This window comes from Syngnathoides biaculeatus, chromosome 16, assembly GCF_019802595.1.
Source record: "Syngnathoides biaculeatus isolate LvHL_M chromosome 16, ASM1980259v1, whole genome shotgun sequence".
Lineage (NCBI taxonomy): Eukaryota > Metazoa > Chordata > Actinopteri > Syngnathiformes > Syngnathidae > Syngnathoides > Syngnathoides biaculeatus.
The window spans coordinates 3120163-3134927 of NC_084655.1; the positions used below are offsets into that span (position 1 = coordinate 3120163).

The 14765-nt window shown below is 45.4% G+C and overlaps 1 protein-coding gene across 7 annotated transcripts in view; it reads left to right on the forward strand.

Moving 5' to 3' along the window:
* wipi1 (WD repeat domain, phosphoinositide interacting 1) overlaps window positions 1-14765 on the forward strand; it is a 56546-nt gene that overhangs the window by 39989 nt on the left and 1792 nt on the right. For 6 of the 7 annotated variants that reach the window (XR_009798769.1, XR_009798768.1, XR_009798770.1 and 3 more), the window contains exons 8-11: window positions 3672-3779; window positions 7948-8109; window positions 8298-8405; window positions 13029-13171. Coding sequence is in view for 4 of the 7 variants with exons in the window: in XM_061845918.1 (XP_061701902.1) it covers window positions 3672-3779; window positions 7948-8109; window positions 8298-8405; window positions 13029-13171 (521 nt within the window). In the remaining 3 variants the exon portion in view is untranslated. Of the gene's footprint in view, window positions 1-3671; window positions 3780-7947; window positions 8110-8297; window positions 8406-13028; window positions 13172-13288; window positions 14760-14765 lie in introns of those variants that run through there. The other variant, XM_061845919.1, reaches the window with a different exon arrangement.

Here is a 14765-nt window from a genome sequence, read left to right on the forward strand (position 1 = left end):
AGACTCAAATGGTGATGACGAAGGTTATATTTTTTCAGCACTGCAACATGCTTTGAACACACCAAACATACAGTGTTCCAATTCCTTTCGATGAATAAATAGAAGGATAACCATTTTCTTGGAACACTCTGCATCCAATATTTTTTGCCAGAAACATATTGGGACAATGAGGGTGTAAGCCAGGGGTCGGGAACCTTTTAGGTTGAGAGAGCCATAAATGCCAAATATTTGAAAACGTAATTTCAAAAGAGCCATGCAATATTTTAAAAACTAAATACAGGTGTATTTGCCTATTTATGTAAGACCGACACTTTTAGAGTACAATAAGTCTCTCAATTCTCTGAAATAACATTGTTATGATGTTGCTAACCAATGATGACAAAAATACTTCTGACCATTAATGCAACTTCTGGTGCTGCGCACTTTTGCTAATGGCTTTGTAGTCCGTTTCATAAATCGTTAGCTTCATGCAGGCGTTGAGACTTCCATCCATTAATCGTGAACGTAATTCAATTTGATTTGCCATGACGATGGTACGATGGTGAACAGTTCTTGCCGATAAAGGCATGTCTTTTATTTGTTTGATTATTTTTTCTTTATGCGACGTTGTCAAAAAGTTTATTGGCAACATCAAGCACGAATGCTTTGGCATACTCCCCATCAGTGAATGGATTTCTAGTTCTCACACTTGCAAAAGCGCCAGCAATAATGACTTTCTTGGGCCAGACCCGATATTCAAAGGGACGTCAAGGCTTCGTTTGCAGTTCCTCCTCGGGTTCTCCCCCGCTAGCCCCGGTGGCGCAGGATGGTCACAGCGCCCCTTCTGCCTCCATATCTATCACCCCGTCATCCTTTGCTCCCGACATTCTCTCGTCATCTTCTTCTACTTCTTCTCTTCGGAGAACTACGTAGGCTCCCTCATGCGCATCGAGCACTTTTGAGGACCGTACTCACGTGCCTCGAGTGATTCAACAACAACAGCACCAGCAACGCTATCTGAATTCCATTCAACTTGTTGGGTCTAAACACATTTGCTGCTGATGAGCTTGGACTCTGGAAAGTAGCTCTTGACATGCTTTCTTCCAGTTGTCCCTCAGAGGATATTTTAATGCAAACATGCTAAGGTGTGTTGAAGTGGAGCTTTATATTTGAGCATTTCATCATTGCAATTTTGTCATTAAAAAGTAGACATACAGCAGAACTTTCTCTTTCCACAAAGACTGTCCAATTTGCTGAAAACTGCAGCGTTCATCTTTTTTTTTTCTTAGCGCGATCTTTGTCAAAAGTGCCTGTGCACATGACTGCCACAGCCAACTACAGCAAATCCACTAGTACAAACTCTCTCTGCCTCATTTGCATTGCTTATGCGACAGAAATGACATGTACATCATGTCGTTATGGGGGCTCTGCGAGCCATATGCAACCATCAAAAAAGCCAGCAATGGCTCGTGAGCCATAGGTTCCTGACCCCTGGTGTAAGCTGTAATAAATAGTGAGGGCAAGACACAAAGCACCGCATGCGGACTGTGCTCTTGACCAACTTGCTGTCACGACCCATCGGTACAGAGGAGGCCCCAAATCCAGGACTCCGGAGACGCAAAGGCCGTTTGGGAAAAGTGTTTATTCGGTCCAAAGTCAGGGATCAGGCAGACAGTTAAGTAGAGCAGTGGTAGTCAGGACATTGGGCGCAGAGAGCAGGTCCGCGGGCAGGCAGGGTCGGTACACGGGAGATCGATCAGAGAAGGCAGGAGTATCAGATATGTCAAGCTTACGGGGTCGGTCGGAGGACAGGCGGAGGTCGGTACACCAGGGTTCACGATCAAGAATACGGGAGTGCCGGAACGGGGCATGAGTTGTGACGATCTGGCGTACACCAGTCGTCCCCTAGGTCCTATAAATACAGGGGTTAATCAACGAGGATGAGGCGCAGGTGTGGGCCTCCTAATCAGCGCCTGTGTGCTGGGACCCGCCCAGCCAGGGCTGGACCAGCAGGACCATGACACTTGCTATGCCCCGGTATAAATGTTTTACCTGTTTAACACAATCGTCATTGCACAATGCAGTGAACAGAATCAGAACAGTAGTCTCTTAATTGATTCATTTTTATGTCCATGTCCATGCCATCATTTTATACTTTACAAAATCATCTTGCGGGCCAGAATAAACTGGTTGACAGGCCGGATCCGGCCCACAGGCTATACGATTGAAACCCCTGATCTAGAAATGACCACATAGAAACACCTGCAACTTACCGTATCGTGTTTTGTCAAGTTAGAATTGAGTTGAAATCAAGATTGGGTCATCACAATTTAAGATTGGTTTGGTAAACCAGGGGTCATGAGTTTGTATCTCACTGGGGCCTCTACTCCCCAAGAGGGGTTGCGTCAGGAATGGCATCCAGTGTAAAAACTGTGCCAAACAAATATGACCGTTCATCTGAGTCGACGTGCTATGGCGACCCCTAACGGGGCAATCCAAAATAAATTTACTTATGATAAAGCAGGGGTTTTTTTCTTTTTTTTTGGGGGAGGGGGGGTAGGGGTCTGTAAAATAAACACAGTCTCATTGTTGTTCATCCCCCCAAAATTTGTTATTTTGATTGGCTCATGAAGGTTACGTGCGTGGTCATGTGTGTGTGATTGGTGAATTGGAGTCAAATGACATTACCGATCCTGTTTGGTGGAAGAGGTGCCCCTTGAGGAAGTCGAAGGACTTCGTCGATCATTGTCAGAATAAAAGTCCTTCTTCACATAAATACTCAAAGTAAAAGGCATGATACATTTAAAGTACTCGGACAAGTATAGTTTATGGAAAATATTACTTCAGTAATCTTAAAAGAGTAAATATGAGTTACAACCCAACTGTGATATGAACATTCAATCCTTTATTTTCCATACCACCTATCCTCACTTGTGTTGTGGATATGCTGGAGCCTATCCCAGCATACTCTAGGCAAAAGGTGGGGTACACCCTGAACTGGTTGCCAGCCAATTACAGGAAACATATAAACAAATCCCGGTAACCATTCACACTCAGATTCACACCAATGGGCAATTTGGAGTCCTCAATTAACGTATCATACATGTTTTTGGGATGTGGAAGGAAACCGTACAAAACACCAGGCACAGAAAACATGCAAACAATACACAGGCAGACCCATATTTGAACCCAGGTCCTCAGAACTGTGACGCAGATGTGCTAAGCAGTCTGCACTGTGCCGCCCTGTCTAAAAACTTCCATCCATTTTCTTAGCCACCTATGCTCACAAGGGTCGCGGGGAGTGCTGGAGCCTATCCCAGCTGTCAACGGGCAGGAGGCGGGGTACACCCTGAACTGGTCGCATGCCAATTGCAGGGCACATCGAGACAAATACCCGTGCTCGCAATCACACCTAGGGGCAATTTAGAGTGTCCAATTAATGTCGCATGTTTTTTGGGATGTGGGAGGAAACCGGAGTGTCCGGAGAAAACCCACGCAGGCACGGGAACAAGATGCAAACTCTACATAGTCGGGTCTGGGATTGAACCCAGGACCGCAGAACTGTGAGGCCAACACTTTCCAGCTGCCCCACAATGCCTCCTGTCTCAAAATACAGTATAGTTTTCAAATTGTGATCACTTTGATTGAAGCCAGATAAAATTTAACATTTTCATTATTATGTTTGCCTGCAGGTACGTCAACATAAACTCTTTGTCCTTTAGCCCTGATGCCCAGTTCCTCTGTGCATCCAGCAACACAGAAACAGTACATATCTTTAAACTGGACCAAGTGGGACCAAGGTACACACACACTCAAAGATTTGAAATGCATCTCAATTATTCCAATGGCAGCAATGTCAGAAAGAAAACCTCTGACCACTGTGTTTTTATGATAACATTACTTTTATCTTCTGTCTTTGTATGAACTAGGGCACTAGTACTACAACCCAATACCAATAAAGTTGGGATATTGTGTACGATATAAGAAAAATTTGAGTAGAATATAATTATTTGCAAACCCTTTCTATCTATTCAATTGTTCATGTTCAAATTGATGACTTTTTCGTGTGCTTTATGAATATTTTCTCATTTAAAGTTATATGCCTCCAACAACATTCCAAAGAAGATGGAACAGGGGCAACAAAAGACTGGGATAGTTGAGGAATGCTCAAAAAAATCAACTGTTTGGAACATTCCACAAGTTCATGGGAATCTGATGAGTGTCATGATTGGGAAAGAAAGGAGCATCCCCAAAACGTTTAGCTGTTCACAAGCAATGATGGGGCGAGGTCCACCACTTTTTGAACAACTGCTTGTGAAATGGTCCAACAGTTTAATCATGTTTGTCAGTGTATGTACAATTGCAAGGAATTTCATCATCTACCTTTCATAATATCATCCAGAGATTCAGGGAATCTAGAGAAATCTTTGTATGTAAGTGGAAACGCTGGAAAAATTGCCCGTGACCTTCGATTCCCTCAGGCGACACTACATAAAAAAAAGAAAATGACACAATTGTGTAAGAGGACGGCCGACAGTCCCCGTGGCACAATGTGGGCACAACGCTGCAGGGGAGGCTCCTCTCAGTGCGGAGGAGAATCGGCTCAACACTGAGCCCCTCTCGGATGACCGAGCTTCTCACCCTATCTCTAAGGGGAAGCCCGGACACCCTGTGGAGGAAACTCATTTCGGCCGCTTGTATCCGGGATCTTGTTCTTCCGGTCACGAGCCACAGCTCATGCCCATAGGTGAGGGTAGGAACGTAGATAGACTGGTAAATTGAGAGCTTCGCCTTTTGACTTAGCTCTTCATCACAACGGACCAATACAAAGTCCGGATCACTGCAGACGCGGCACCGATCCGTCTGTCAATCCCCCGCTCCATTCTTTCTTCACTCGTGAACAAGACCCCAAGATACTAGAACTCCTCCAATTGGGGAACGATCTCATCCCCGACCTGGAGACGGCACGCCACCCTTTTCCGACTGAGGACCATTGTCTTGGATTTGGAGGTGCTGATTCTCATCCCAGCCGCTTCACACTCGACTGCGACTCACTCCAGTGAGAGCTGGAGATCACGGCTTGATGAAGCCAAAAGAACCACATCATCTGCAAAGAGCAGAGATACGATGCTGAGGCCATCAAACCCGACACCCTCTACGCCTCGGCTGCACCTAGAAATTCTGTCCATAAAAGTTATGAACAAAATCGGTGACAAAAGGCAGCCTTGGCGGAGTCCAACTCTTACCGGAAACGAGTCCGACTTATTGCCGGCAATGCGAACCAAACTACAGCGGTTGTACAGGGACCGAACAGCTTGTGTCATGGGATCCGGTACCCCATACTCCCGAAGAACCCCCCACAGGACTCCCCGAGGGACACTGTCGAATGCCTTCTCCAAGTCCACAAAACACATGAAGACTGGTTGGACAAACTCCCATGCACCTTCGAAGATCCTGCCGAGGGTGTAGAGCTGGTTCACTGTTCCACGGCCAGGACAAAAACCACATTGCTCCTCCTGAATCCAAGACTCAACTTCCAGATGGACCCTCCTCTCCAGTACCCAGGGAGGCTGAGGAGTGTGATCCCTCTATAGTTGGAACACACCTTCCGGTCACCCTTCTTGAAAAGGGGGACCACCACCCCAGATGTCCACGCAATTTTGCAGAGGCATGTTAACCAGGACAGCCCCACAACATCCAGAACCTTTAGGATCTCCGGGCGAATCTCATCCACCCCCGGGGCCATGCCACCAAAGAGCTTTTTGACCACCTCGGTGACCTCAAACCCAGAGATAGAAGAGTCCGCCCCAGAGCACCCAGACTCAGCTTCCTCGTGGGAAGGCATGTTGGTGGAATTGAGGAGGTCTTCAAAGTATTCTCCCCACTGACTCACAACATCCCGAGTTGAGGTCAGCAGCTCCCCGTCCCCACTATACACAGTGTTGACGGTGCACTGCTTCCACCTCCTGAGACGCCAGACGGTGGACCAGAATTTCCTTGAAGCTGTCCTGAAGTCGTTCTCCATGACCTCACCGAACTCCTGCCACGCCCGTGTTTTTGCCTCAGCGACCACTGAAGCTGCATTCCGCTTGGCCAGCCAATACCTATCAGATGCCTCGGGAGTCCCACAGGCCAGAAATGCCCAATAGGACTCCTTCTTCAGCTTGACAGCATCGCTCACTGTTGGTGTCCACTAACGTGTTCGTGGGTTGCCGCCACGACAGGCACCGACCACCTTACAGCCACAGCTCCGGTCAGCCGCCTCAGCAATGGAGGCGAGAAACATCGTCCACTCGGATTCAATGTCCCCTGCCTCCTCCGGGACATGAGCAAAGTTCTTTCAGAGGTGGGGGTTGAAATTCCTTCTGACAAGGGAATCTGCTGGCGGTTCCCAGCAGACCCTCAAAATACGTTTGGGCCTGCCACGTCGGACTGGCATCTCCCCCCACCATCGGAGCCAACTCACCACCAGGTGGTGATCAATTGACAGCTCCATCCCTCTCTTCACCCGAGTCTCCAAGACATGCGGTCGCAAGTCCGATGAAACGACCACAAAGTCGATCATCGAACTGAGACCGAGGGTTTCCTGGTGCTAAGTAGACATGTGAACACCGTTATGCCTGAACATTGTGTTTGTTATGGACAATCCGTGATGAGCACAGAAGTCCAAGAATCCCACTCGAGTTCTGATCGGGGGGGTGGGGGGGGCGTTCTTCCCAATCACGCCCTTCCAGGTCTCACTGTCATTGCCCACGTTAGCATTGAAGTCCCCCAGCAGAATGATGGAGTTGCTTGAGGGGGCGCTCTCCAGCACTCCCTCTGAGGACACCAAAAAGGGTGCGTACTCAACAATCAGGACCCGTCCCCCAACCTTCAAGCGGAGGGAGGCTACCCATTCATCCATTGGGGTCAACCCCAACGTACAGGCCCCGAGCCGGGGGGCAATAAGTATACCCACACCAGATCAGCGTCTCTCCCCATGGGCAACTCCACAGTGGAACAGAGTCCAACCCCTCTCAAGAGGAGTGGTGCCAGAGCCCAAGTGGTCCATGGAGGCGAGTCTGACTATATCTAGTCGGAACTTCTCGACCTCACGCACCAATTCGGGCTCCTTCCCTGTCAAAGAAGTTACATTCCATGTAACTAGAGCTAGTTTCTGTAGCCGGATCGCCAAGGTCCCCGCCTTTGTCCAACGCCCAGCTCACATTGCACCCAACCCCTATGGCCCCTCTCACAGGTGGTGAGCCCATAGAAAGGGGGACCCATATTACCCTTTCGGGCTGTGCCCGACCAAGCCCCATGGGTACAGGCCCGGCCACCAGGCTCTCGCCTTCGAGCCCCACCTCCAGGCCTGTTTCCAGAGGGGGGCCCCGGTGACCCGCGTCCAGGCAAGGGAAACCAAGATCCAATTTTTTTAGTCATCTTAGGGGTTTTTGAGTCGTACTTTGTCTGGTCCCTCACCTAGGACCTGTTTGCCATGGGTGCCCCTACCAGGGGCATGAAGCCCCAGACAACTTAGCTCCTAGGATCATCAAGACACACAAACCCCTCCACCACGATAAGGTGACGGTTCGAGGAGGGGCCTCATTGCCACGTCCTAACAATCCTGCGCAACCACAGCCAAATCTAGTTTAGTCTTATTTTTGCCTTGTGGTTATCAGACCTGGTTTTTATGTTTTCAACCTTGCCTTCTGTCACATGTTTTTTTGCCTTTGCCTTTGCCTTTGTTGGACTTCTCTGCCTGGATGAAATTTCCATTGAAATCCATGCCTCGGAGTCCTGCATTTGAGTCTTACCTCATGCCGCTTTTTTTGTAATGTTTTACAGGTATCAAATTCAAAATTTGTGAATATTAGTATAATTTTGTGTTATTGGTCCAGTCACCCAGATGAGACATTAAGAGCATTTCTAAACAAAGCCTAATTCCCCATATTTAAATCTGAAGCACACGTTCTTATCTGCATACAGTGGAGATGAGACTGCCAGTTGGTCAGCCTACGTGGGAAAGATGTTCACAGCAGCCAGCAGCTACCTACCTGCTCAAGTATCTGGTATGATGAGCCAGGACCGCGCCTTTGCCACAGTTCACCTTGTCACATTGGGCCAGAGGAATGTCTGTGCCCTGGCCATGTGAGCATGGTTTTTTTTTTTTTTTTTTTTTTTTTGCAGGGTCTCCATGTTCTAGCATGGTTCTCCATGCTTTAGCTGTAATGTTACGTTTTTTTTTTAAACTTTTAAGACTTCTGGTTGCCTTTTTCACGTTCAAATAACAAAGTGTAATATGTCGCTCTAATTCAAAATGCAATCCATTTTTGCAGGATCCAGAAACTTCCACGTTTACTTGTGGCCACAGCTGATGGTCAGCTTTTCATCTACAATGTGAATCCAGAAGACGGAGGCGAGTGCATGTTGGCATACCATCACAGGTCGGGACACAAGACTTAAAAACACATTTTAAGTGGATGATTTGATCATATAAATCCTGTTATCCTTATTAGGATCTGAGCTGGGGCCTATCTCAGTCAACTTTGGTCGAGAGGACAATTTATAGTCAAATAACCATAAGCAGCCGGTATGGTGGACAACTGGTTAGCATATCTGCCTCAGAGTTCCCAGGTTCAAATCTGGCCATATATTCTTGATACTCTGCAAAAAAAAAACATGTTAACAATCTTCAATAATGACTTCGACTTTCTCTGTTCTGCAAGTGTGTATCTTATCGCATGCACCACACTCCCACTCAGAGGTCAAAACATACTCAGCAGAAACAGAAATCCCAACAAGTCACAGAGAGACAGTGAAGCACTTCCAGCCTCACTGCATGATTCCTAACCTCCTCGACAATGTCAAATAAGCTAAACCCCGCTTGCATCAAGTTCAAGTGTCTTGTAGCACATGTGGAAAAAGCAGTCTATTCCCACCATACATGCTGACTGTAAAAAAAAAAAAAAAATAACTGAATTCAATTTTTTTCACTCTAAAAATATAATTTGTCCTTTATTGATTTTATTGTTCATTTTCTTCTTCTTTTTCTTTCGGCTTATCCGGTTAGGGGTAGCCACAGCGTGTTATTTTTTTCCACCTAAGTCTATCTCGTGCACCCCATCTCTAAAACCCACTGTTCTCATGTCCTCCCTCACAACATTCATCAAACTTTTCTTTGGTCTTCCTCTCGCTCTGTTGCCTGGCAGCTCCATCATCAGGATCCTTCTATCAACTTACTCACTCCCTCGCCTCTGAACATGACCAAACCAACTAACTCTGCTCTCTCTTACCTTGTCTCCAAAACATTCAACTTTGACTGTCCCTAATGAGCTTGTTTCTCATACTATCCAACCTGTTTACTCCAAGCGAGAACCTCAGCATCTTCATTTCTGCTACCTCCAGTTATGCTTCCTGTTGTTTCTTCAGTGCCACTGTCTCTAATCAGTACATCATGGCCGGCCTCACTACTGTTTTATAAACTTTGCCCTTCATCCTAGCGGAGACTCTTCTGTCGCATAGAACACCAGACACCTTCCGCCAACTGTACCACCCAGCTTGGACCCATTTCTTCACTTCTTTACCACACTTTCCTTTGCTCTCTATTGTTGACCCCAAGTATTTGAAGTCATCCACCCTCGCTATCTCTTCTCCCTGGAGCTTCACTCCTCCTCCTCCTCCTCCGCCCATCACATTCATGCATATTCTGTTTAACTTCGGCTAATTTTCATTCCTCTCCTTGCCGGTGCATGGCTCTATCTTTCTAATTGTTCCTCCGCCTGCTCCCTGCTTTCACTGCAGATCACAATTTCATCTGGGAACATCATGGTCCAAGGGGAATCCAGTCTAACCTCATCTGTCAGCCTATCCATTACTACCGCAAACGGGAAGGGACTCAGCGCGGATCCCTGATGCAGTCCCACCTCCACCCTAAATTCTTCTGACACACCAACGGCACACCTCACCGCTGTTCTGCGACCCTCATACATGCCCTGTACTATTCTAACATATTTCTTTGCCACACCAGACTTGCGCATGCATTACTACAGTTCCTCTCTTGATACTCTGTCATAGGCTTTCTCTAGGTCTACAAAGACACAATGTACCTCCATTTGACCTTGTTTGTACTTTTCCACGAGCATCCTCATTGGCAAATAATGCACCTGTGGTACTCTTTCTTGGCATGAAACCATACTGTTGCTCGCAGACACTTACTTCTGTCCTGAGTCTAGGCTCCACTACTATTTCCCATTACTTCATTGTGTGTCTCATCATCTTTATTCCTATATAGTTTCCACAACTCTAAACATCGCCTTTGTTATTAAAAATGGGGACGAACACACTTTTCCACCATTCTTCTGGTATCTTCTTTACTGCTAGTATTCTATTGAATAAATTGGTCAAAAACTTCACAGCAACCTCTCCAAATTGCTTCCATACCTTTACTGGTAGTCATAAGGACCAACTGTCTTTCCATTTTTCATTCTGTTCAGTGCCTTTCTAACTTCCCCCTTACTAATCATTGCCACTTCCTGGTCATTTACGCTTGCCTCTTCGACTGTAACTTCTCTCCCATTCTCTTCATTCATTAACTTCTCAAAGTAGGTCTACTGAGCACACTACTGGCACCAGTCAACATATTTCCATCACTATCCTTAATCACCTTTACTTGCTGCACATCATTCCCATCATTTCTCTGTCTGGCCAACCTGTAGAGATTTACTGGAGAGAGCTTTTCTCCCTCTTTCGTATCCAACCTGGTGTAGATGTCGTCATATGCCTCTTGTTCAACCTTCGGCACTCTACTTTTGCCCTACGTCGCATCTCAATGTATTCCTTCCGCCTTTCCTCAGTCCATTCCATGTCCCACTTCTTCCCCGCTAATCTCTTTCCTTAAGTGACTTTCTGTATTTTGGGGTTCCACCACCAAGTCTCTTTCTCCCTTTTCCTAACAGAAGGCACCCCAAGTACTCTCCTGCCATCCTTTTTGAGTACCTTGGAGAGTAGTATTCCAGTCTTCTGGGAGCTTTTACTGTCCATCTAGAGCCTGTCTCACCTCTTTCTGGAAGGCCACACAACATTCTTCCTTTCTCAACTTCCACCACCTGATTCTCTGCTCTACCTTTGTCTTCTTCGTCTTCCTACCCACTATCAGGGTGATCCTACACACCACCATCTTATGCTGTCGAGCCACACTCTCCCCCACCACAACCTTACAGTCAGTAACCTTCGGATTACACAGTCTGCACAAAATATAATCTACCTGCGTGCTTCTACCTCTGCTGTTGAAGGTCACTCTATGTTCCACTCTCTTCTGGAAATAAGTGTACACCACTGCCAATTCCATCCTTTTTACGATGTCCACCACCATCTGCCCCTCAAAGTTCCTTTGCTGAATACCGTACTTACCCATCACTTCTTCATCGCCCGTTTCCTCCGCCAACATGTCCATTGAAATCTGCACCAATCACAACTCTCGCTCTCTCTCGGATGCTCAGGTCTACTTCGTCTTGTTCCTTCCAGAATTTGTCTTTCAACTCGAGGTCACATACAACCTGTGGGGCATCGCCGCTAATCACATTTTACACAATATCCTCAATTTTAAATTTCAGCCTCATCACTCGATCTGATACTCTTTTCACCCCCAAGACATTCTTAGCCAGCTCTTCTTTTAAAATAACCCCTACTCCATTTCTCTTCCCATTTACTCCATGGCAAAATAATTTAAACCCTGCACCTAAACATCTAGCCTTACTCCCTTTCCACTTGCTCTCTTGGATGCACAATATATCAACCTTTTTCCTAATCAACATTTCTGGGTGCGGGTAGGCAGGCTGGGGCACGACCACACTTGTAGAATTCGTATGATGAACGCTTATATATTTTTGGCACAATTTTACGCCGGATGTCCTTCCTGACGCAGCCCTCCACGTTTATCCGGGCTTCAGACAGGTAGCACAATAATGTGCTGCCCAACGGGGTGCAGATAATCAAAAAGAAGCAATCAAATAAACAAAGTCAGCACAAAAAATACACAATTGACATACTACCTAATCTATGTTAAAGTTAAGGTCAAATGAATCACAATAAACACAGTCAGCACATAAGGTACACAAATCACATACTACCTGTGTTAAAAATATAAAGGATACAGCGGTTTAAAGAATAAGTGGATGGAGGGGATTCAAACCACAATGGCCCTCACTAGTCATTCAAGGTTGAGTCGACGATTGACATTTGGTCCTCGTTGTATACTCTTCGTAGGTAAAAACATCAGCGCGCTAGGCTAACTTGCAGCTTCACCGCGAATGGTACGGTACCAATTTGGGTACTAAGATAATACTTGTTAAATTTCCTAAGTCCTCACGGCCCCAGTTGTACAAGTTATGAAGTTACTCACGTTCGATGTTTCTTCAACATCCACGAATTGATCACAAACGCATCTCGTTGTTAGCAAACTAAGCTAAGAAATACTTGGCCGATAAGCAAGTTTAAGTTGGTGTTTCCACTCGCCCAACTTCTTATTGGTACTCACTATCCTCATTGTATACAATATGTAGGTTTTGCAGGACGTGTAGATACTAGCGTTTGATGTTTTCCTCCTCAGTAAATATTGGAAAACAGATGCTTTTGTTGTTAGCAGTCCCAGCTAGACTTACTTGGGCCAAGCTGCTTCGACGCAAACAAGACAACTCCAATTTTGGTACTGAGGTTGCACAGATGATGTTTTAGTCCACTGAAGTCATCGCCAGGAGCATCCCACGTCAAGTATTCACAACACTTGATCTTATTGTTCATAGTTTTATTTTTTCCATCTATTCAAATGTAGAATATGCGTATTTTCAAGTTCAGCAATTGGTTATGCTATTGGATGTGTAGTTATTTTCCAGGATTCTCTAAGATAATTTTCATTCATTTGATCCAATAGTCATGCATTCTTACATAATACATAAATTCTAAATAATAATAATAAATAAACTGCAGTTTATCAAACAGACTGATTAAAATTATGCAGCTACACAGAAATGACTTGTCATTCATAAATACATTTCTTTTTTCTCTTCTAGGCTTTTTAGCGATGATAACTTGGATGAGGGTGATTATCAAGAAGCTAAGGGATCAGAAATCTCAGTGCCACCACAGGCATGTCCATCATATGCTGCAACTGTTGCTTTACCAGCCTCTGGTCCCAAAACAGCGACTCTTACTGGTTAGTAACCAGGCACGTTTCTCTATCAATTAGTTTGTCCGTGCCATAAAGAGTTTGGCTGATACCGAATAGAAAACGATTCACTGCTCTACAGTTCACTTTATTTTCTCCCATCAGAAATACACTGTACATGAGTACCTTTTCACTACCAGTGCTCCTTTTGGATACGATATTGAGCAGTAAGTTAAGTGGGTCGGTCACGTGGCCTAATAAGCCTTAAATAATGAAAATTCTGAATTTATTTTCTTATCCATCCATTTTCTGAGACGCTTATTCTCACAAGGGTCATGGGGAGTGCTGGAGCCTATCCCAGCTGTCAACGGGCAGGAGTCGGGGTAAACCCTGACTGGTTGCCAGCCAATCGCAGGGCACATCGATACAAACAGCCGCACTCACAATCACACCTAGAGTCTCCAATTAATGTTGCATGTTTTTGGGGGGATGTGGGAGGAAACCAGAGTGCCCGGAGAAAACCCACGCAGGCACAGGGAGAACATGCAAACTCCACACAGGCAGGTCCGGGTTTGTGAGGCCAACGGTTTACCAGCTGCCCCACTGTGCCATCTTATTTTATTATATGTATATAGTTTGTGTGCAAATAATTACAATCCTACGATTGGCTGGCAACCAGTTCAGGGTGTACCCCACCTCCTTCCCGAAGGTACCTGGGATGAGCTCCAGCACTCCTGCGACTCTTGTGCGTTTAGCCAGTGATTCCCAATCTTTATTGAGCCAAGGCACATACCAGTATCTTATATTTGAAAAACCTTACGGCACACCCACAAAAAGTCACAACAACTGGATACACAAGTTAATCATACACTTTCTGTAATCTAATAGAATAGCATTTATTTGTTCTGACTGTCTTTGTATGCCGCTACCATAGATTGATGAACAAAGATACATTATTTTTTGAAAATAAATAAAACATTGGCCAATTTCATTAAATTTGATGATTTTTCTGCGGCACACCATAATCACTTACACAACACAGTAATGTGCTATGGAACACTGGTTGGGAATCACTGTGTTAAGTGGCTTGGATAATGGATGGATGGATAATTAAGAGTACATTTACAAAGTATTCACTTGTATTGATTATTATCTTGTTGCAACTGTTGTTTTAAATCATTTAGGCAATCTGAAATGTCCCATATTATACCAAACCATTTTTTCCCAGTATTCGGGATATTATATTGGCTCAAAGGTGCCTCAGCAAACATAAAATATGAATTAAAATCGTTCACGCATTTCTGAGTTAGACATTTTTCTGCCAAGAGGCCTGAAGTCAGGCCACAACTGATGTGATCTGGATTTTTTGGGGGCGTGGGAGGGATAAACGCTCATATTTATTTGACAAAGTTGTCAGATGGATGCCCTTCCTGACGCAACCTTCTGCATTTTTTATGCTTGGGATCAGCCTACAGTTTGCACTGGCTTGTGCTCCCCATTGAGCTGCATTTAGCAAAAATGACTCTATGAGGGAAGCATTCAGCTGCACAATTAGGAGCACATCTACAATTATTTGATGATTGATTGTGCTTCAAATTAGCTTGTACATCTCAATAAATAAGTGACTGACAACTTTTCCCTG